Source organism: Pithys albifrons, chromosome 3 (genome assembly GCF_047495875.1).
Source record: "Pithys albifrons albifrons isolate INPA30051 chromosome 3, PitAlb_v1, whole genome shotgun sequence".
Classification (NCBI taxonomy): Eukaryota; Metazoa; Chordata; class Aves; order Passeriformes; family Thamnophilidae; genus Pithys; species Pithys albifrons.
This window is the reverse complement of record NC_092460.1, coordinates 49,562,193-49,582,666: the sequence shown is the minus strand read 5'-3', so window position 1 is coordinate 49,582,666 and position 20,474 is coordinate 49,562,193. Positions and strand designations below refer to the sequence as shown.

At 51.6% G+C, this 20,474-nt stretch overlaps 2 protein-coding genes across 5 annotated transcripts; both read left to right on the top strand.

The window, feature by feature from the left end:
* Nucleotides 1-4,659: 4,659 nt before the first annotated feature.
* DNAL4 (dynein axonemal light chain 4) lies at nt 4,660-9,423 on the top strand. Of its 4 annotated transcripts, none has more exons than XM_071549873.1 (4): nt 4,660-4,777; nt 5,885-5,977; nt 6,853-6,936; nt 8,257-9,423. In XM_071549873.1, the coding sequence occupies exons 2-4, from the start codon at nt 5,903-5,905 to the stop codon at nt 8,419-8,421; spliced, it is 324 nt and encodes a 107-aa protein (XP_071405974.1). In that variant the 5' UTR covers nt 4,660-4,777; nt 5,885-5,902; the 3' UTR covers nt 8,422-9,423. The 4 variants fall into 4 exon arrangements, with proteins under 4 accessions (XP_071405974.1, XP_071405971.1, XP_071405972.1 ...); XM_071549870.1 differs by having other exon boundaries at nt 5,759-5,977; XM_071549871.1 differs by having other exon boundaries at nt 5,756-5,977.
* Nucleotides 9,424-12,956: 3,533 nt separating this feature from the next.
* On the top strand, nt 12,957-19,386 carry LOC139669391 (extracellular serine/threonine protein kinase FAM20C-like). Its single transcript, XM_071549869.1, has 11 exons — nt 12,957-13,303; nt 14,218-14,770; nt 16,283-16,458; nt 16,558-16,636; nt 17,119-17,211; nt 17,395-17,510; nt 17,787-17,967; nt 18,084-18,193; nt 18,818-18,899; nt 19,008-19,067; nt 19,152-19,386. The coding sequence occupies exons 1-11, from the start codon at nt 13,213-13,215 to the stop codon at nt 19,384-19,386; spliced, it is 1,776 nt and encodes a 591-aa protein (XP_071405970.1). The 5' UTR covers nt 12,957-13,212.
* The last annotated feature ends 1,088 nt before the right edge of the window (nt 19,387-20,474 follow it).

Here is a 20,474-nt window from a genome sequence, read left to right as displayed (position 1 = left end):
TCCATCCTGCCCTGGCTCTCTACAGGAAGCAATGTCTGCTTCTCACCCATCTGAGGAGGGCAGCAAGATGAGACCATTTCTTTTCAGTAAGCTGAGCCTTGCCAGAGCAGCAAACCTGCGGCAGGGCTTAAAAGATAGAGGAGATGACAAATCAATGGCATTGCTGGCTGGAAGGAGTAATTACAATGACTTACACATATCGCTTGCTTCTAAATTAACCAGGAGCACTCAGGAGAAGCCCTGCATCTCTCTAAGGGCAGCTGGTTGGAAAACAGTGCATCACACACAGAAGAGATGAGGAATAACAAAATCACCCTTGGGGGGCTGGGTAAAGAGGGAAATTTTTAACGGTGTGGAAAAGGTTTTGTGGTTGTGGTAGGTGCTTCAGCTGGGTTGCTGTGTTGTGTCCAGATATCCAGAATTGGAGGGAAAAAAGGTGGAGGGGACCCAAGAGGTGAGCAATGCAGAGGCAGGGGCACCACTGGGCTGTGGCAGTTCAGCAGGAGCTGTCACAAAGGAGATGGCATGGGAGACAGGTGGGTGTGATGGATACCACCTGCGTGCCCGCCTCTATCTCCCTCCCCAGGCACTGTTAACATGTTTCCTAATCTGCAGGACTCACAGCTGCAGGGCTTTCTGCAAGCCAAAGGCTTAGCCAGACTCGACCATACCCCCTCCACATTCCCCAAGTGTTTTGTCCTGCAGCTAAGAAGACCAAGTCAAAAACGGCAGTGAGAAACCTTCAGACCTTATGGCTATTAATTATCAGGTTTGAAAAGAAAATGCTGAAATTCCTGAACCCCTCCAGCACCCACCATATTTCCAGAGGGCACCACTGGCCATGCAGGGTCTGCCTTCCCAGGCACATGGGCAGTCCTGGGACCTCCTCACCTTGGAAAAGGCTTTGGGAAGTTCCTGTGCTTCCCAACATCTGCAACCTCAGCTTTGGGTTTTACATGTCACAGCTCTCTGCAATATGTCAACCTCCTGGTCCTCAAATGAGGTCAAGCCAGCCCATGCTTGTCTCCTGGAGGTGACTTCGGAAGTCCCCATTACCTGCTCTGCCCTAGCAATGGGGCGCTGCCTTAATTGCATCCTTGTGGCTTCCTGTCCTGCTGGGAGCCTCCTCTGCTCCCTCCCAGAGCCAGGAAGGCTCATTAAGACTCGTGCAGCGCTTGTACAGGGAATGTGCCATGATTCCAGAGCATCTGGCACAGGATCAGCCCACACACAGCTTCTAGTGCTGAGGCAACAGACCTTACTAGCAGTAGCTGTTGTTACTAGAGGTAGTAGCTACAGGACCACACATGAGACACGGCATTTCCCAGCAGACCAAGGGATCCAGCTGACCTAAAGCAGATTCTGTCCTCCTATGGAGCAGAGCTCCGAGCTGCTTTTGTCTGCCTCCAATTCCTGTGCACCACTGGCATTCCCATCTGTGCCTTCCCTCAGCTCAGTGCAAGATGGTGGGGCTCTGATCCCAGTAAAATGTGGCTTCAGCATCAATACAGGGCCTCCACAGGGCCTCTTGAGTGCTCCTCCTGCCTGTAGAGAAGCATCCACTACCCCCGGGATGGCTGCAGGGTGGATCTTGGTGTGGCCCACGTCCCCAGCCTGGGCCCTCTTATATCACCCAAGGCGGTGTGGAGCAGTGCCCAGTCCCTGGGCTGTGTCTGACAGGCTGGGCAGCAATCTCCAGTCCCCTGCTTTGTCACAGAGAAGAGATGAGGCACAGCAGGGCCTGTGCCCATGGGGACAGTAGGGACACCCCAAAACATGGCCTGAAGCAGGTAAGAAAACAAAGAAGATAAAAAAGAGGAAAACAAGAAAGAAAAAGAAAAGAGGTGCCCTCTGCCTGATGAAGAGTAGCCTGCAGTCTGGTCACCAAAGATGGCCAAAAGAAAGCATGAAACGTATATATGTCTGGTTTGCAGTTGGGTGACATTTCTGTGCTCAGCTAAGGAGTACAATGCACCCTCACATCAGAAGGCAAATGGCACTTTGTTTTAATGCTTAATGCTGTCAGCAGCCACAGAAAAGTGCAAAGGGCTGAGTTTCCAGCTGTGATTAGTGGCAAATAAGGAAGGACCAGCCAGAACAGAGCAATGATTCCAGCTCTGGACTTGCTTTCACCTACAGAAGGCACCTGGTCACTTGGTATGGAAACTTAAAAGCCAGTGATGTGCACCCAGATGTGTCTCTGCCTTCAGTGCCAGCAGCAAAAGAACCAGTACCTGTTACCTGTATTGGCCCAACAAGGCAGTTATACAGAAGCAGCCTGTGGAAACCCTGCACTTGAGTGTCCAGAAACCAACTGCTCACATCTTGCTAAGCCACAGCAGATGGAGACAGGCCAGCAGGATGCTCTCCTTCCTCAGGAGGCATCTCTACCCTGCACTCCAATCATATCACCCAGCACAATCACAAGACCCACATGGTTCTTTGAGCCCTCTGCAGTTCTGGGGTTGGCCATTTTCCCTTAGCTTCTCACCTAGGAGCTGCTGATGAATAATCCTCACTGCTAGTCCTAGCATTCCCTGAGGAAAACACTCCCTGGGGTCACACTGATCAGAAGAAAAGCACATTTAATTGAACCCAGAATTGCACATGTTCCCCACTGCCCCAGACACAGGGGCACAGGAACACAAACACACCAGCTCACACCAACTTGCTGCTTGGTAGTAAAAGTGGGTGAACTACACAGGGATTAAAGCATAAAAAAAAAACACAGCAAGAATATCACGTTTGAAAGCACCATGTCCCTGGAGAGATTAGAGTAGCAGCCTGGAGATAAAGTAATGATGATGGAAAGATCTACTTCCTCACAGAGATTCTATTCCTAATTATCTCGTCTGAAAAGAAAAAATGATGATCTCACAGCTTTTATCTGCCTCTTGACAATTTTAGCTCTGCCTCACTGCAAGAGGCTGATGCTTTTTGAAAGAAGGAAGGAGAAGGAATCAGCCCAGGAGGCAGCAGTGGTAGGAGAACGAGGGGCACAGGGGCAGCACTTCATTTCTGTCATGAGCAGCAGCAATGGCAAAGGGAAAGATGAATGATCACTGCAGCATTGTCTTTCTGAGCCCAAAGGCAGCTCTGGTGCCCCCAGCACTGCTCTGTCAGGCAGAGGACAAGCAGGAGGTTGGATTCACTGCTTCATGTGCAAAAGAGACAACAAGGTGTCCTCTCCATGACCACAGGGCATAGCTTGGTACTACAGTGAGAGAATGGGACTCTCGAGCTGGCAGGGGCAGAAGAGTGCCCAGCTTGTTCCTCCCCCACTCTTTCCCTTCTCAAACATCCAGAGAGCAGTTCTTCTTTCAGCAGACAGCCAGCAGTGAGGACATTTCAAACACTGGCCAGAAGGTCCACATGATAGATAAAGCCCACCAGCCACTCTGTAAGACAAGGATGGGCACTGGGGGAAGCCCAGGCATCACATTCAACATCTGAGGCTTTTCACAGGAGAAGTCTTTCCCTTTGGTATGATCCTGAATCTTGCTGCTTCTCCACCTTTATTAATTTCAGATAAGTACAACCCTAGACCCCCAGAAAACTGTTTAAGCCCTGGTTTAAAGGCAATTGGCGTTTGGCTGGCAGGGTGCAGAGACCACAGAGATTTCCTAGCAAGCTGAGAGCTGAGGAAAACCTCAAAGCAAAGAGAAATTACAAGGACAAATGCCACAGAGGGCTTGATGGGGACAATTTTCTCAGTGGGGATGCAGGCTGTTGTTATAGGAGCTGTTTGAAAACTCATGATCCATCCTCAAAGCATCAGTTTCTCCTTCTGTACAGTGGTACTGACATGCAAACATGAGCGGTCACCTCTCCCACACAGGGAACCGTGTCCAGATCTTGGTCTGTCAATTCAGGAAGGTGCTGGAGTGGATCCAATAAAGGGCAACAAAGCTGGTGAAGAGTCTGGAGTGTATGTCCTGTGAGGAGTGGACGAGGGAGTGGGGGATGTTTGGCCTGGAGGAGGCTCACAGTGGCCTCATCACAGTCTACACTACCCAAAAGGATGTTGTTGCAAGGTGGGCATTGGCCTCTTCTCCCAGGCAAGAAGTGACAGGAGAGGAAATGGCCTCAAGCTGGGCTGGGGGAGGTTCCATTCAGACATTGTGAAGAAACTCTTCACCAAAAGCCTGATTAAACATCTGAATGGGCCGCTCTGGGAGGTGGTGGAGTCTGCGTCCCTGGAGGTGTTTAAGGAAAGCCTGGATGTGGCACTGAGTGCCCTGGTCTGCTGACACGGTGATACTTTGGTCATAGGTCGGACTCGATGACCTCGGAGGTCTTTTCCAGCCTAACTGATTCTGTGACTGTGGTAACAAAAAAAACCAGAACCGAATTGCCCCAAATGGCTCCTTGTTCTTGTATTTATCCTTGTTGTTTGGAATAAAAGAAGTAGAACTAGATTCCAAAGGGCTTTTAAGACAGAGCAATATTAAGTTGCCAGACGGGGGCTGCGGCCCCTTCCCCTCGCAGGGGCGGCGCAGGCGCCCCTCGGCCACCCCCGCCCTGCACCGCCCAAGGCCCCGCGCGGTACCGGCAGGACGGGCCGCCAATGAGATGCAGTGGCCGCGCGTTCCGTCCAATGGACGCCGAGATAGGCGGGACTTCCCGCCGGTTGCCATGACAAGCGCGGCCCTTCCTTAGCAACGGCGCTGGTGGCGGCGGCCGCGCGGGTGAGGCCGCGCCCGGAGCCCCTCGGCCCTTCGCATGCCCCGCTCGGCGCCGCCGCTGGCCCGGATCGTCCCCCGCGGGGCCGAGGGCGGTAGGTCGGTGTGGCAGGGCTGCTTTGGGTGTGTGCGGCCTGCTCGGACGTCGTTCCGCCGCCCCGCACCTCTTGGGCTGTGGCCCCGGTCACGTCTCGGGCTGCGGCTGGGTATGGAGGTGGCTCCTGGGGTTTGCCAGGGGCCAGCCGGGCGGGGGTTGTGTTCTGCGGAGGCCTTGGTTTGGGACGCCTGCGGGTCCCGCGGTCCTCCGTGTGAGAGCTGGCGGTGTGTTGGACTCGGTGCTTCAGCCCGCAGCTTGGTCTGTCGCCTGACACCGTGTTTGTTCTGCTTTCCCATTAATGTGGGCGCACCCTTGCTTCCACTGGGTAGGAGAGGAAGGTGCCTTGTTCTGGGTGAGAGAGCCAGAGGGAAGACCATGGTGAAATGCTCTGAATCTGTCAGTCAGCACTGTGCCTCTGTGTTGCTCAGGCAGTCAGGTTGGTAATTAGACCCTGAAGCACAGTCCAGAGTTTTCCCATATGGTCCTCCCCAGCTGACAAATGCTCGGAGATCTGAGGAGCAAGTGCACAAATGAGACCAAGATGTTCCTGTTAAATGTTTCCATACAGACACGTACACAGATCCTGTGTCTGAAATACTCCTGCCCTTTGCTTGTCATATGCAGTTTGAAACTCTTGCAGATAATAGTGCTCTGGGAAAGTCCTTTTGGAACTAATCAGGGGTTGTAGTGGCTGATGTGTTGTTCTCTCCTCTGTCGAAAGCTGTAGCTTGGCTCAGCTCTTCCCTCACGCTTGTTGGTGCTTCTGGGAAGTGCTGTGCTCTTGAAGCCTTGCTTACGGAAAAGGATACATTTTTAAAAGTTTGTTTCCATTAACGGTCTGCGAGATAGCACTCTCAGTGCGTGGGGTGCTGAGGAAACGGCAGCAGAGTGTGATAGCATGATGTTCTCGTAATAGTTTTATTTTTCTTTTAATTTAAAGCTTTCCATCTCTTCCCTATGTTTGTTTCTATTGAAGCAGCATCCTCTGGGCCAAGAAGCAACTTCTCCTGCTGAAGCTGCTCGTGTTCACAGAGCCAAGTTCCTCTCAGCTGGCTGTGCCACAGCACTTTGCTGAGCTACAGGCAGCTCCTCTACCCCTGCCCAGGGTCCCTGTGGAAGGACCATGGAAGAAACTGAAGAGGAGAAGAAGGATGATGAGGCTGACTATAAAAGGCTTCACAGTTTTCCACTGATTAGGGTAAGAAGGGGGATGGATTATGCATTTACCAGTGTCACAGATATGAAACTCTGCCTTCATTCTTGACAACCTTCTCCCACCGAGTAGCTGCAGCGCGAACGTGTGTACTGATGGTCCTGTGGAGGTTTCCTGTTTGTCGCTGCTGCTTTCTCCCTGTCCTTGGCCTCTGTCAGAGAAATCTATTAACACCAATGTTTCCCATGTCAGCCAGAGGAAGATGGAGCAAAGTGGTCCATCTAATAGGTTGAGAACTCTGCCTCTGGAACCCTTTCCTCTGTTCTGCATGCTTTCTTTTTCTCCTAAAGAAGCTGGAGAAAAAGATCTTGCTTAGCCAGCCAGATAGCAGCAGTGGAGGAAAAGGCAGTGCAATTTAGATTTCTTTGTTTTGCTTATACCAATAATTAAGGACTGTGGTCAGAGCAGTATTAACATACTTTCTCTTTATCTTATAGCAGAAAAACTGACAAGTGTCTTGATCTCCTCCTTTAAATTATGCTTACTTAGTCCTACCTACCATGTAGGTAAACACGAATTCCACGTTGGCTGTGACAAGGAATGAATGGATCCATTCTAATGCAATAAGCCATTTTCATAGAATCATAGAATTGATTGGGTTGGAAAAGACCTCCGAGATCATCGAGTCCAACCCTTGGTCCAACTCCAGTCCCTTTACCAGATCATGGCACTCAGCACCACGTCCAATCTCAGTTTAAAAACCTCCAGGGATGGTGAATCCACCACCTCTCTGGGCAGCTCTCATATTTAGTGTCTAAGCCCCTGCTACAGCCAGTGCAAAAGTAAGAGCTACTACCTGTTGTCTTGTGTCCAGCTTTTATTTTACTGCTTAGTTCCTCTTGTTTGTTTGCTCTTTGCAGCACTCGGACATGCCGGAGGAGATGCGCATCGAGGCCATGGAGCTGTGTGTCACGGCGTGTGAGAAATATGCCACCAACAACGAGGTAGGACTCAGGTCCCAGAGTGGCCACCCTGGCCATTGCTGCAGCTCAAGACACCTGCAGGAGCAAGACTAAGGGTGCAGGGCAGAGTGGAGTCAGGTCTTGACATCCTATTACTCTCTTTCTATACTGAGCAAGGGTAGAAGGAGGCAAAGAGCTTTGCTAGATTCCAGATTCAGTTCCCTTTTTCTGCAAAGTGCATAATTGTATGACCAGACTTCGTGAACGCAGATTTGGGCAGGGCTCTCCCCACGTGGGTGTGCCCTTCCAGCCTGCACAGTGGATTTTTAGGTGAGGCACAGCCTGCACAGAACTGGCCCCACCATTTAAGTCCTGAGGTCCATCTGCCACGGCCGAGCGAGCTTGGACAGTGACAGTGAAGTCCTCGGGACTGTCACAGCACCCGGTACTAACCGGGGCTGACCCTGCTGAGCATCCAAGATGTGACGGGATGGGATGGCAGGGAGGCATTGAACTGCCAGGGGACGGTCCCACTGAGACTCGAACTCAGGTCCTTGGGATTCAGAGTCCAGAGTGCTCTCCTTTATACCACGGGACCACCCACAAGGTGCATAATATCACTTTGCTTTCCCACAGGAAGCAGAGATTAGTAGTGATGCTGCCTCCCAAACCTTACCCCCTTCCTGATCCTACCTTCCTGTGACATGCTTCCACTCTGTTCATAAAATACCCTGTGTCCTGAGGGCTTGGTTCAGAACTGTGTGAAGACTCCTGTTTTGGGGATGAGTACAAGAACGTCTGGGTTTTTTTAATTTATTTCCTCTTGGCTTTAAGACCAATAATAAAGGGAAAATACACCTTGCTCCATGGGCAGAGCACCACATGCCACTACAGAATCTTCCTCTCTCCTCTTTTGAATCAAGGAGGGTGTGATCTGGGAGAGGCCAACCTTTTAAAAACCAGCCTAGTTCCATTGTTTTGGTAATTAGCTGGAGGAAAAAAAAATGGACTCCTGTAAAAATAGCTGCAGCTTAGTGACCTGAATCTCCTCTCATGCTCACCACACCCAGCATAAGTCCAGCAGCATCCAAAGGAGAACTCTTGCTTCAGACTGGGTGAATGACAGAAGGGATTGCTAGATGCAGTTCTTTAATTTCTCCTGGCTGCTGTGTTGGAGGCTGCTGAGACCTGTTTTACCCTTGGGTCTACCTCTGGACAGCTCTCAGTTCCTGCTGTGAAGCTGCTATTCCTGTTGTCCATGGCTTAAATAGTCTGTTAAGGGAGAAGACTAGAAGGATATTTGCATAAAACCTCATTGGTTGCTTTATCTCACTCTGTGCTCTCTTCTTTAATGTTCTCCAGAGTGCTGCCAAGATGATCAAAGAGACGATGGACAAGAAATTTGGGTCCTCCTGGCATGTAGTGATTGGGGAAGGTTTTGGCTTTGAGATCACTCACGAGGTGAAGAATCTGCTGTACATGTTCTTTGGTGGCAGCCTGGCCGTGTGCGTCTGGAAGTGCTCCTGACCACTGTCAGTGTCCCAGACTTCCTGAATACAAGTGATTTCTTCCTTCTCGTGACAGGTTTTGTACTATCTGGAGGTGGGGCTTTATTTTTAATAGCTAAATGTCAAGATTTCTCTTTTTCATACTGACGTAACAGTTCCGTGGGATACATAGTTGGTGCGTGTGTGTGTATGAACTTGCTAAGCTGTCCTGTCCTAGCTCATGGGATTTCTCATCTGTCTGTGGCTCTTTTCTTGGTATTTGAGCGAAGCAGGAGGAAGGTGGGGAACAGTTCATCTCATGACATGCTGCAGAGCAGCACAGCAGCACTAGCAGGGATAAGCAAAAGAGAAAAGGTGCTGTCTATCCCTACGGTTTTTATAACTCCCACTTGTTTCATGTCGTGTCCTCTCACTTCTGCTTTCCCCACTACCATGCAGTATAGGTCTGACCAGCACCTGTCTTCCTCTCTCTGAAAGCTGCTCATACATTCTTCCTCAATCCTAATATGTTGATGCAGACCTAGCAGCATCAAGGGTCTCCCTTCAGGCTGCCCATAGAGGTGTGAGCCACAGGGAAGCAGTCCTGGCTTGCCCTTCCCCGCTGCTTTTGGGAGGGTACAACAGCTGAGCTGCCTGGTTGTAGGAGGTTGCTATGCAAACTGCCCCCTCCTTTCTCACCCACAGCACACTGAGACAGCATGAAAACACAGGCGGCTGACGATGCCTGGGGAGTGGGTGACAACTCTTTTTAAGACTCAGATGCCTCCCTGTCAGTTCCTGGGGGTGTTGCAAGTGCTGTGTACTTTCAGCATCTTGTTTGGGGCTGGCAGAGGAAGGAGGCTCCACATGAAATATAACTTGGTCATCAGAAACCTAACGTCTTCTTGGACCTACTTTTTTAGCCTGTTTCATTTTTTTAAAGCTGTCGGTGTCAGGATGGAGTGAACGTAACTGTATGTTACGTGTATGGCTTATTTATATAAATCTGGAGAACTGTTTTTACAATAAAAATGTACTAAAACATTTGTGTGTGTGTTTGCATAGGAAAAGGAGTACAAGAAACATGGAAATAAGTACGCACTGGAGTGGCACAGGCAGAGGACAGTGACATCTCCATCCTCCAAGTTTCCTGTGTGACTCTCATCCTCCCTGTTCAATTCCTTTTACCACTGCAAAGCCACTATGCTGAGGAAGGTTGCCAGGCCCACAGTGCTATTGGCCAAATCCTCAGTCTACACAGCTGTCTAAGCAGTAGCAGCAGGGGAGCATACCTGTGTCTGCTGATCAGCTAGTGTGCCTTGGCTCTGATCTTCAGAGTTTTATATTTGTGGCTTCCTTGATTTTCAGATCTCCTCTCAATGTTGCCATCTGGCACCTCTAGTGCATAGTTCAGGACTGAATGATCTTTCTGCCTTAGTGCTTGCAGTGGATCAAGTTGTTGGAGGGTCTTTTTACAATTCCTTTTGTTCCTTTTCTGAACCTCAGTGTTATGCTAAAGACGTCCTTCTTCCGTCTCATCATGTCAGGAGCTCTTCTGTAAGCCACAAATTGGAGTAATATGAAAACAACTGGAAATTACTTCAAATTTGGACCATGTGTGCTTGGCTAGACCTGATGTCCTCTCACATAATTCCTCACTTATCAGGTGGAAGGGAATTGTGAGGTGGGAGGGACACAAAACTATTTTAAAGTAGGTAGTACCATGACACCTGCTCTGTGATCAGGGTTGCTATGCTGTGCAGAAGCGCCCAAATCCTTTGAGCTGTTTCATGGTGTAGTGGCCCTGTCTCCCTCCAGCTGGCTGCTATTACATGAAGATAGTGCTGTTGACTGGCTCTTTCTGCAGCTGGCAGGTGAAAAAGATTATTCTCTCTTCCACAACTTTCTATCTCCTCTCGATTCAGAGGAAAAGTTAAAGCCAGTGTCTTTGGAATGCCCAACCTTGGAGCATGATGATACCTTCAGCCATACCACAGTTGCTGTTTCACACTAATGAATAATTAACTGCTGTGTGGATATGTACAGACATGCTGGTCATGGGCATTTCTGCAGGGTCGTGGTGACCTGCAGTTGACCACGGGGAGCTGCTTACCTCAGTACACAACCTCTTGGCTTCACTGCCTGTTTGTTATCTCCTTGGCCACCAACTGACCAAGGCTAATGTCTCCATGACCCACTTCAGCAGCAAGGGAATGGTGATGCTTCCCAGCCTCCTTGAAGCTTGAGCGTGCAAACAGATTGAGGTGAGCTGGGTGTGAATGTGCAGCAAGGCAGCTCCCACACTGCCAAGCCCCAAGGTAAGTGCAAGGTGGCTCATAGAAAAGTGGCAGGCTGTTTTTGTTTCTAAGGGTAACAGCTTTCCCACAGGAAGTTACCATGAAGAGGCCAGCCCTTGTTAGCTGGTTTGCAGGCCTGTCATTGGCGCTGTACATGAAAGCACAAGCCTCAGCCTCCCAAAATTCAGCTGTGTGTGTCAGTGTCTCTGCTCTGAGGCAAGTGTTCAACAAGATCACTTGTCCTGCCCCTTGCAAGTTGAGCTGTGCTGGTCCCCATGTGTTAGAGCAAAGACTTTCACTGTCCTTTTGCTGTGGATGTGGCACACTTATGGGCATACCTGTAATTTTCAGGGGAGGAAGGCTTATGGACCAGAGATGATCCCTTGCCCTGCGTTTTCCCACAAGAGACCCCTCTGTGGCTGATGGACTTGCTGGATCGGGACCAGAGGAGGCTACAAACATGATTGGAGTGCTGGAGCACTTCTGCTATGAAGACAGGGTGAAAGGGTTGGAGTTGTCCAGTCTAGAGAAGAGAAGGCTCTGGAGAGACGTTATAGTACCTGCCAGTACCTGAAGGGTGCCTACAGCAAAGCTGGAGAGGGATTTTTTGATGGCCTGTTGTGATAGGACAAGGGGTAGAGGTTTTAAACTGCAAGAGGATCCTTCTGGATAGTATAGGGAGAAGAAGTCTTTTACAGTGAGGGTGGTGGAACACTGCAGCAGGTTGTCCACAGAGATGATGGATGCCCCTTCCCTGGAAACATTCAAGGTCAGGGTGGATGGGGCTCTGAGCAACCTGATCTAGTTGAAGATGTTCCTGCTCATTGCAGGGTGATTGGACTAGCTGGCCTTTCCCACCCAAACTATGATTCTATGGTGCAGCCTCTGGGCCCTTTCTGCTTTTGACTGAAAACTGCAGTTTGTTGCTGGAGGATTTTACTTCATGAATTTTCAGCAGAAAGCTGGAAAAGTTGGCAACAGTTGGCTTGCTATTGTGTTTCCTTCTCATTTCTTGCCCCCTGCATATTGCTACCATTTACGCATCAAAGCATCAGTCTGAGTCAGATGTAGAAAATGAGATGAAAACCACAGTGTGATGCATGGGTGCCAGCCAAATGACTTTCTCCCCGACTCTTTCTATCTCCTCATCCTGTAAAGCTGCGACAGCAGCTCAGGGGGCTATGCTTCATGACTTCATCCCTCCCTGCTGCGGGGAGATGGGCAACATCATTATCAGCTGCCAGGGAGTCCTGACTTGGAGCCTGCAGTGAAAATGTCCTCGGATGTAGGACTCCTCCTCCGCCCCAAGAGTGACTTGAACATGCTGAGAAGATGGAGAAAGAGCTTGAGGGGGGAGATGAGAAGAAAGAAGTGCAAACTCTATCACTTCTCTGTGATGATGTCATGGCAACAAGGTACATCAGCATGCTGTCAGGCTATTGGGGCAGGCTTTGAAGGTCTCCAGCTCTTCCCTGTTGCTGCAGGCTCATGTCTGACTAGCTGAAAAATCTTTTGGTTAATACTTAATGCCAGGATTGAAGTGCTAAGGGTGGCAAGTGCCCCACCTAAGCCCCCTTGCTCCACTTTCAATGGGATGCTAAATCAGGATGGGGGGGGGCAGGATTGCAAGCTTCCCTATCTAGGGAATAGGACTCATAGTCAGTAGCGTGGCTTCAGCCCATAGGGTCCCTGTGCCTGTCTGACTCAAGGGCATGGGAAGGAGGTTTCTATGCCCTCCAGCCCACTTTGGAGATGGTTTGGGGCACTGGAAGAAGGGGGGTTGTCCCTCTCTTAGTCTCCCAGGGCTGGCTCTGAAGTAAAGAAATCTCTGGCCCTGCTCTGGGAGCCAAGCCCAGCTTTGATGTGACCATTAGTACATGCATTTTGGTGGGAGTTTTGTGTGGGTTTTTTTGTTTTGCTTTGTTTTGTTTTTCCCCCAAGCAATGACCTAATGATCCCATGTTCCAGCTACCACCCCTTCTAGGTGCCTTCTTTCCAAATTGTGCATCCGGAGTGGATCCAGCAAACTTCCCAGAGCAAGACACTGTGTTCCCTTCTCGAGGGAAGCCATCTGCTCCCCTCCACCCAGCTCCTTCTGTGGGGCTTCGAGCTCGCCAGCCGGGCTGGAAAGCTCTCCTCCTCCTCCTCCTCGCTTGCCCCGTCTCTCATCGGCCATCTTGTCAGCACCAGCCACGGGGAAGGGAACACGGGGCTGGCTGAATCTGGGTCGGCTGATGGTGTCAGCCGGAGGCGGTTTCCAGGCAACTGTCTCGCCGTGGGACACGCGAGCCAAACTCCGGGAACACGGCGTTCTCAGCGCACCGCCGGGGAGGGGACCAAGCCTGACACGGATGGAGCCGTCACAGGATGGTTGTGGAGGGGGCAGCGTAAGCGAGAGAGTAGTGCAGGGATGGCAGCAGATGAGCAGGTCTCCAGAATATCCCATTCTGCCCACTGATCATCGTACCCTCCCTGGCTTAGAGTGAAGATTTCCAAGCTGGCTCCTGGTGCAACACGCAGCAAGGAAGAACCACATGATGTATGGGATTTTACATGTCTTCTGCATCCTTTGGGAAATTGAAGAGAAGAGAAACATCATGCCAGATTCTGTACACAACCCCCAAGGTTTGTTGCAGGTGTGCAGGTGTGCTTCTCTGTCGCTTAACAAATCCAAAGTTCCCTCCCTACAAGTCATGAACCATTTGTGTGCACGGAGCCCAGCTCTGTGTACCTGAGTGTCACCAGAAAAGAGAATTTCTTGTAAAGTTGGGCTGCCCTTCCCTTACACAAGCTGCCAGTGCTCCCCAGCACTTGGTGGGTCCCACTGCCCTCATGTGCCGATGTCCAAGGCAGCATCCCCATTCCTGCCTGCCTGCCTACCTTTCCTACCTGCTTCAGAGGCCCTGGGAGCATCCCTACCCATGAACCTACCTGCCTGATAGCCCTTCCTTACACTGCCAGCCCAGCAGTTCCCTTCCCAGCAATGCTGATACTCACATTCCCTTAGTTTCATGCCATTTGAGTGGATTTTGATAGGGGCATTTAGTACAAGTGAATTTAAATGGATGGAAGAGGGCAATAAAATTACTTTGGCTGAACAGCAGGAAAAAGATTCTCCTGGATTTTGAGTGTGGAGCTATGATAGACATGGGGAATGGAGTACATAGTGCTTGGCAGGGTGGGCACTGCAGTGGGGCAGAACTGCTTTAATGCCCTCTATAGAAGGAAATGTTCTGCAGCCCTGTGCAGGTGACAGCACAGAGAGACAGGACAGTGAGGGGGTCAGTTACAGTCAGTGCTGTCCCTGAGCCAGCTTTGCAGCTATTGATTTGGAACTTGCCCCGTCACGCTAACCTTGGCAGTGCCAACTTGACCCCTATCAGCACTGATAAACCCCACCACAACCTCCTGTCCCACCCTGGCGGTGTCACACTGTGAGGTGCTGCAGTGGCAGATCTTTCCTGTGACTCTGCCCTTGCACCAGTTGCTTTTTTGCTGCAATGCTATAAATCCAGGACATCTCTCTCTTATTTTTGCAGAGGCTGCAGGCACATCAATTCTTTTAACCCTCGGTGGGTGTCCACCCCTTGCTGAGTGTTTTGGGCAAGGAAGGATGCGGTGCCGACTGCAAACGCTTTTTCAAAGGAAATTTAAAATCAGCCTTCTCTTTCTTCTGCTCTTGGCCCTCCTGGTGCACCTGGTGATGGATTTCACTGGTCATGCAGCCCACAGTCCCTGTGGCTGCAATACAAAAGCACCAAAAGTCACAGGTGTCCCATCAGGCAGCCCCATGCTGTCCGGCCTCGAAAAGCTGAGCCTGCGAATCCTTCAGGACTTCAGTGGCAGCAACAGCTCCTTGGAGAAAACGTCCCAGCTACAGGGAGCAGGGCTGCACACAAGGGCTGGAAAGCTGTGGGTCCAGCACCAGCAAGAAGAAGGCAGCGTGGGACGGACCAAGGGATCAAAGCTGGCGGCACTGTTCAAGCATCCTCTTTACAACATCCCACTCCCAGAGGTGACAGAGAAAGACAAGCTGTTTGTTGTCAACCCCATGGAGAAGTTCAGCCTGGGCAGCAGTGGGAGTAATGAATGGTAAGGAGCAAGCTAAACCCTCACTTGCTTTTGGGGGACAAGTGGGTTTGAGGGGACAAGCAGCAGATACTATATGTGTAGTTTCCCTACACAGAGCAGCATCCTACTCTGGAGGGGCCCCCATTGCTGAGCACATTCTTCTCATATCCCAAATCCTTTCTTAACCCTGAGGTTTTTTGGCTGCTACCCATAAGACTGTAGCACATGGCAAAGCCAAAGGAGATTTTTGAATTATTCATTGTGTTACACAGGGTATTTATTAGATGATCTCCTTGTCTCCTTCCCTTCCCCAGTGCAGACTAGCCTTTGGTCCCTCTCTCTGTATATGAGCAAGTCCCCACTCTAGTTTTCTAACCAATTTTATCCCCTTCCCCTGATATGTTGAAGATGCAAAGCCTGCAATGTAGGTTACCTCTAACCATGAGACCATTCCCATCCTGCATTTCACAGGATATCTGCTGACCTCTTTAGGCTTGGCCGTATGGTGAGCTCACTGCTGCCGGCTGCCTATTTTTATCACTGGACTACTAACCTCTAATTAGAAGGGAAGATATTAAAAGCTTTAGCATTGTAACACCTAAAGGCTTCCTTATGGAAAGCACACATTCCAAAAGTGGTGGCTGCTAAAACTGGGAGAGAATAAAAGCTGGTTTAAGAACTATTTTCCACAAATGGGCTTTTGTCTTATCTCTGAGGACCACCTCACTTATGGGATAAGCTTGGGTCTGGTTTGATGAAATTGTCGTACAAGCTGTGTTTTCCTAGAAAGAGACATGGATTTGAGTTTTAGATGCCCTAGGCTAACTGTCCCATTGCAGTGCCAGTGTGTGCTAGCGCAGAGGTGGGGCAGAGACCCCCAGGACCTCCCTTGAATGCCAGCTAACTGCCAATTTCAGGAGGCACAGATGCAGGGATAGTGCTAACCCAGACTTATTCCCCTAGAGAAACCAAGAGCACGTGATAAACCCATCCAAAGGGAATGGGTTGTTGAGGGTTGGAGTTCAGGTCAGTGCTGGGGATGTCTGGGAAGCCTGTGCTCCTCCAGTCTTGTTCTATGGACACGTTGTTTGTCCCCAGTGAGCCCATGGACGGGTGTAGCCAATTGCATTCATGGGAGATAATCCCTTGGGGAAAAACAATGAGGTGATCTGCTCCAGCAGGAAAATAAAGGCATGAATGAGAGAAGCAGGATCAGACCAGGATTTTTCCATGGAGGATGGAGGAAAGACACTGTGTCCCATCCAGCCATGCTGGTGGGTCTTCCTGGCCAAAAAACATGTGTGGGATCTGCCCAAAACATGTGTGGAATCTGCCAAGAGCCCCAAGAAAGGCATATGGGGTGGGAGTTTTCAACACCATGAAATCTGGGACACACCCAGGGCTTGTGCTGGGCCTTCCCCACAGCTTACCTCCATGCACTGGCTCCCAGGAAGGGCCTGGGGACTGAGGACCCATCCCATCCCACTAAAAGCTGTTGTTGTTGTTGGGGTGGTGGTGGCTGTCGGGCTCCAGGGTCAGCAGCAGTAAAGCCGAGACGCTCCTCCCGACAGGGAAGACGGCCTATGACACCTACCCCACCTGGCTCAAATTCCATGTTGGCATCAACCGCTATGAGCTGTACCCCCGCCAGGACGCCCTGTTGCCCACACTGCTCCAAGACCTGGCCACGCAGAGGATTGTCAGCTCGGGTACCACCTCCCTGCCCACTGCCCTGTCCACACCCTTGTGCACACCCCTGCCCCACTGCCTGCTGCCTGCCTCCTTCATCCCTGTGTGCCTCCTTTCAGTCCAGAAGTCTGGCGGGACTCAGCTCAAGCTCATCATGACATTCCCGGATTACGGTCAGGCCCTCTTCAAGCCCATGAAGTGAGTAAAGCCTGGGACAACCTCATACCCCATCCACATGGTCCCGTTAGGTGGTGAGGAGTGGCCAGAGGGGACCATGGAGGGAGAAATGCTTTGTGCACTGCTTCGCTTCAGCACCTCCATCCCACAACTGAGGCGCGCAGATTGGTTCGCTTTCTCTCCCCTTCCCGAGTGGTGCTTGCGACAGGCTGGGTGCAGCTTGTGATGGGGTAGTGACCTCCAGTGGTGGAAAGAAGAAGGTGGTACATGAGGACCATCCAGGAGCCTCCAATCCACGAGGCTTTCCAGCCCTTGCATTGGAGGCAGGGAATTCGTAGGAGCCTGGATAGGGGGTTTGGAGCCACACCACCCATCAGGAAGCAACTGGAGGAGACTAGCTCTTTCTATGTCTCCAGTGTCACTAGGGGACACAAGGTGAGGGGTGGTTTGGGACCAAGCCCGCACTTGGAGTGACCCCATTCATCATTGCCCCACATTTCCAGGCAGACCCGGGACCAGGAGACCCCCATTGATTTCTTCTACTTCTCGGACTTTGAGCGACACAATGCAGAAATTGCAGCTTTCCACCTGGACAGGTGAGCATAACCTTTACATCCAACCCTCCCCTCCCATACTGGCAAAGCAGCAGTGAAACTGATCCTTCATTCCACCTCTCCCTCCCTTTTGTGAGGGATATCTGTGTCTCCTGCTGATTTTAATAACTTGCTGTGTAAACCAGCTGGGGTTGGTAAGAAATGGTTCCAAGTTCTATGTTTCAGGATCCTGGATTTCCGTCGAATCCCCCCAGTTTCTGGTCGTTTGGTCAATATAACAAAGGAGATTCGTGACATCACCACAGACAAGAAACTGGCCAAGACTTTCTTCATCTCCCCAGGTGAACTTTCATGCCATCCATGGCCACCACCATGGAGCTCACCTGGCTACTCCTGCCCTGTGGCAAACTATTGCTTTGGGGACTGCTCCAGCTCCTGTGGATCCCCTGTTGTGGGGCTTTGCTCCTCAAACCTTCCTTGCCATTGCTTTGTGGGTGGTGCATGAACACAGTGCATACAGCATCCTCCCCTGGCTGCTGCTGGACCACCCTGCCTGGGGGTCGTAGGCTTGTTGCCTTCCTGATCTTCATCAACCTTTGCTTTGTCCCCTCGGCCAGCGGGTAACATCTGTTTCTACGGGGAGTGCTCCTACTACTGCTCCACTGAGCACGCCCTCTGTGGCAAGCCGGACCGGTTGGAGGGCTCCATGGCCGCCCTGCTCCCTGACAAGACCTTGGCCAAGCGCCGCTCCTGGCGCAGCCCCTGGCGCCGCTCCTACCACAAGAGCAAGAAAGCTGAGTGAGCCAGGGCACGAAGGGCATGGGGGGCATGGAGCAGCAGAGCCATGGGATGGCAGGAGGCTGCTCCATGGCCACTCTCATGGCCCTTGTTCCCTCCTCGGCTTCTGCCCACAGGTGGGAGCTGAACCCCAACTACTGCGCTCGGGTGCGAAAGACGCCGCCCTATGACAGGGGCCATCGTCTCCTCGATCTCATTGACATGACAATCCTCGATTTCCTTATGGGTGAGCCTCTCCATTCTGGTGCTGAGGACTGTGGAGGTCCCTTGGGACAGAAGCCCAAATGGCTTTGTGTTCCGCAGTACTGTGCCCTGAAAGGTTTGTTGGTCAAATTGTTGTTCAGGCTGCAGTGAGCTGCATTCTTACCCAAAATGAGATCACAGGGCTGTGCTATTAGGGCAGAAGTCAAAGGGTGAGAGATTACAGGGAGATCCCAGCTGTACACCCTGGCCACAGGAAGCACCCTTCAGCATGCTCCCACATGCAGGCCCTGGAGAGCCAGAGGCGAAGGTGATGCCCAGAGCTCTGTCTCTGGATGCTTCTTCCTTCCTGCACTGTCCACTCAGCATCATCTGACTTGGAGAGTTTCCCATCTCCTCGTTTCTGGCCACCCAGCCATGCTTTTGACATTACTTCTGCTCCATTTGCCACTGTTGTCCCTCTGTGGGGTTACTGTGATGAGGCCTGGAGTTCCCCTTCATGGCCATGGGCACCAGATAGACATTCTAGGGATGTCTCCAGCTCTTTTTCCCAGGCTCAGGTTTTAAGTCTCACACCAGGAGGGTGCTCTGTGTCCCTGTTCCCATCTTCCAGCCCAAACCTGATGGCAAATTTGTTGGCCCGCCACAGGCAACATGGACCGGCACCACTATGAGACCTTTGAGAAATTTGGGAATGACACTTTCCTGCTCCACCTGGACAATGGGCGCGGGTAAAGCTGGGAAAGGGAGGGGAGCAATCATGGCAAAGGGATGGGGAGAGACTGCCAGTCTTGCCAAAATGCCGCCTTGACACCCACTGGTGGGCTTCCCATTTCCAGCTTTGGCACACACTCTCGTGATGAACTGTCCATCCTGGCACCCCTCCAGCAATGCTGCAGGTAAAGGGTTCCCGCTACCTGCCTGGATCTGCTGTCAGGGAGAGGCTCCCTGTGTTGAGGCCTCACCCTCCTCATCTTTGGCAGCATCAAGAAGTCAACCTACCTGCGTCTGCAGCTGCTGGCCACCCAGCCCTACCGCCTGAGTGACCTGCTGAGGGAGGCACTGGCTGCAGATCCACTGGCTCCCATCCTGGCTGAGCCCCACCTGCAGGCGCTGGACCGTCGCCTGGGGAGGGTGCTGGTGGCAGTGGGACACTGCCTGGCCAAGGCAGCCCACCCGGATGAGGTGCTGGTGGATGATGTGGGGTCACAGGTGTGATGGGGGGCTGAGTACCCTGCTGGGCTGGGGGTTTTGGGGTGCTGCTGAGGATGATACGGGGTCGGCATGCAGCTCTGACTCTGTGCAATGTTGGACTTTGGCTCAGCCAGAGATGGTGGTGTGATGCTCCAGGAAAGCAGGTTGTAAGGATAGCTGGGACAGGGAGGGAATTTAAATAAAAAGGTTGGCCTAGTGGAGATGACACAAACTCCTTTCCCAGCCCTGGCCTGTCCTCACGTGCCTGGATGTGTTGCTTCAGTCTGCCAAAGACTTTTAGGAAAGGGTAGGGATTTTTCCTGCCTTTTCCCAGCAAGAGCTGCCAAACCAGAGCAGTTGGCAAGCTCCTTCTGCCCCACCCCCGCTGCCAGCATGGTGATGTCCTGGTGACCTCCAAAAACGGAGCTGAGACTCTCCACTCCTGGTGTGGGGAAAAATGAGGTAAGAGCTCCCAGCCACTCACTACTTATTCCTGCCCTGCTTTTCCCACATCTACCTGAAAACCTCCATAGCTCTGGCATCATCAACTCCTCCACAGCACCAGGGGTGCAGCAAGGGGGACAAGTCCCGCTTCCCTTGGAACTCCTCCTCAAATTCCCTGGGAACCGCTGCAATTCCCCTCCCACCCAAAAAAGTGACTCCTGAGAAGGAGACAGGTTGACCTGGGGCCGTGCACCCTACTTAGTGCCTCGTGGTTCAGCACCCAGCTTATCCCCTGAGCCTTCCAGGGGGTTAATCCGTGCAGGGCTACATCAGCCGGGGCAGGTGCCATTGCCAGGGCCACTGCCAGTGTCTCCAAGACTGGGCATTGGCATGGCCTGGCATCGGCATGGCCAGAGATACAGGTGCCACCAGAGAGGGGAGATGTCCTTTGTCCTAGCTGGACACCCACAAAGGGATGAGAAGCTACAGGAAACTAAGAAAAAGAGTGGCTGGCACAGTGAGAGATGGAGCTGCCCTGGAAAAGCCAGGCAGAGATTTAGGCCAACACAAAAAATGGGCTCAAAAGGAAGAAAAAAAAAAAGAGACAAAGAGGATCTGTCTGTGTTACACAACAGAGCTGGGGCCACTGAATCAGGGTTTGTTGTGGT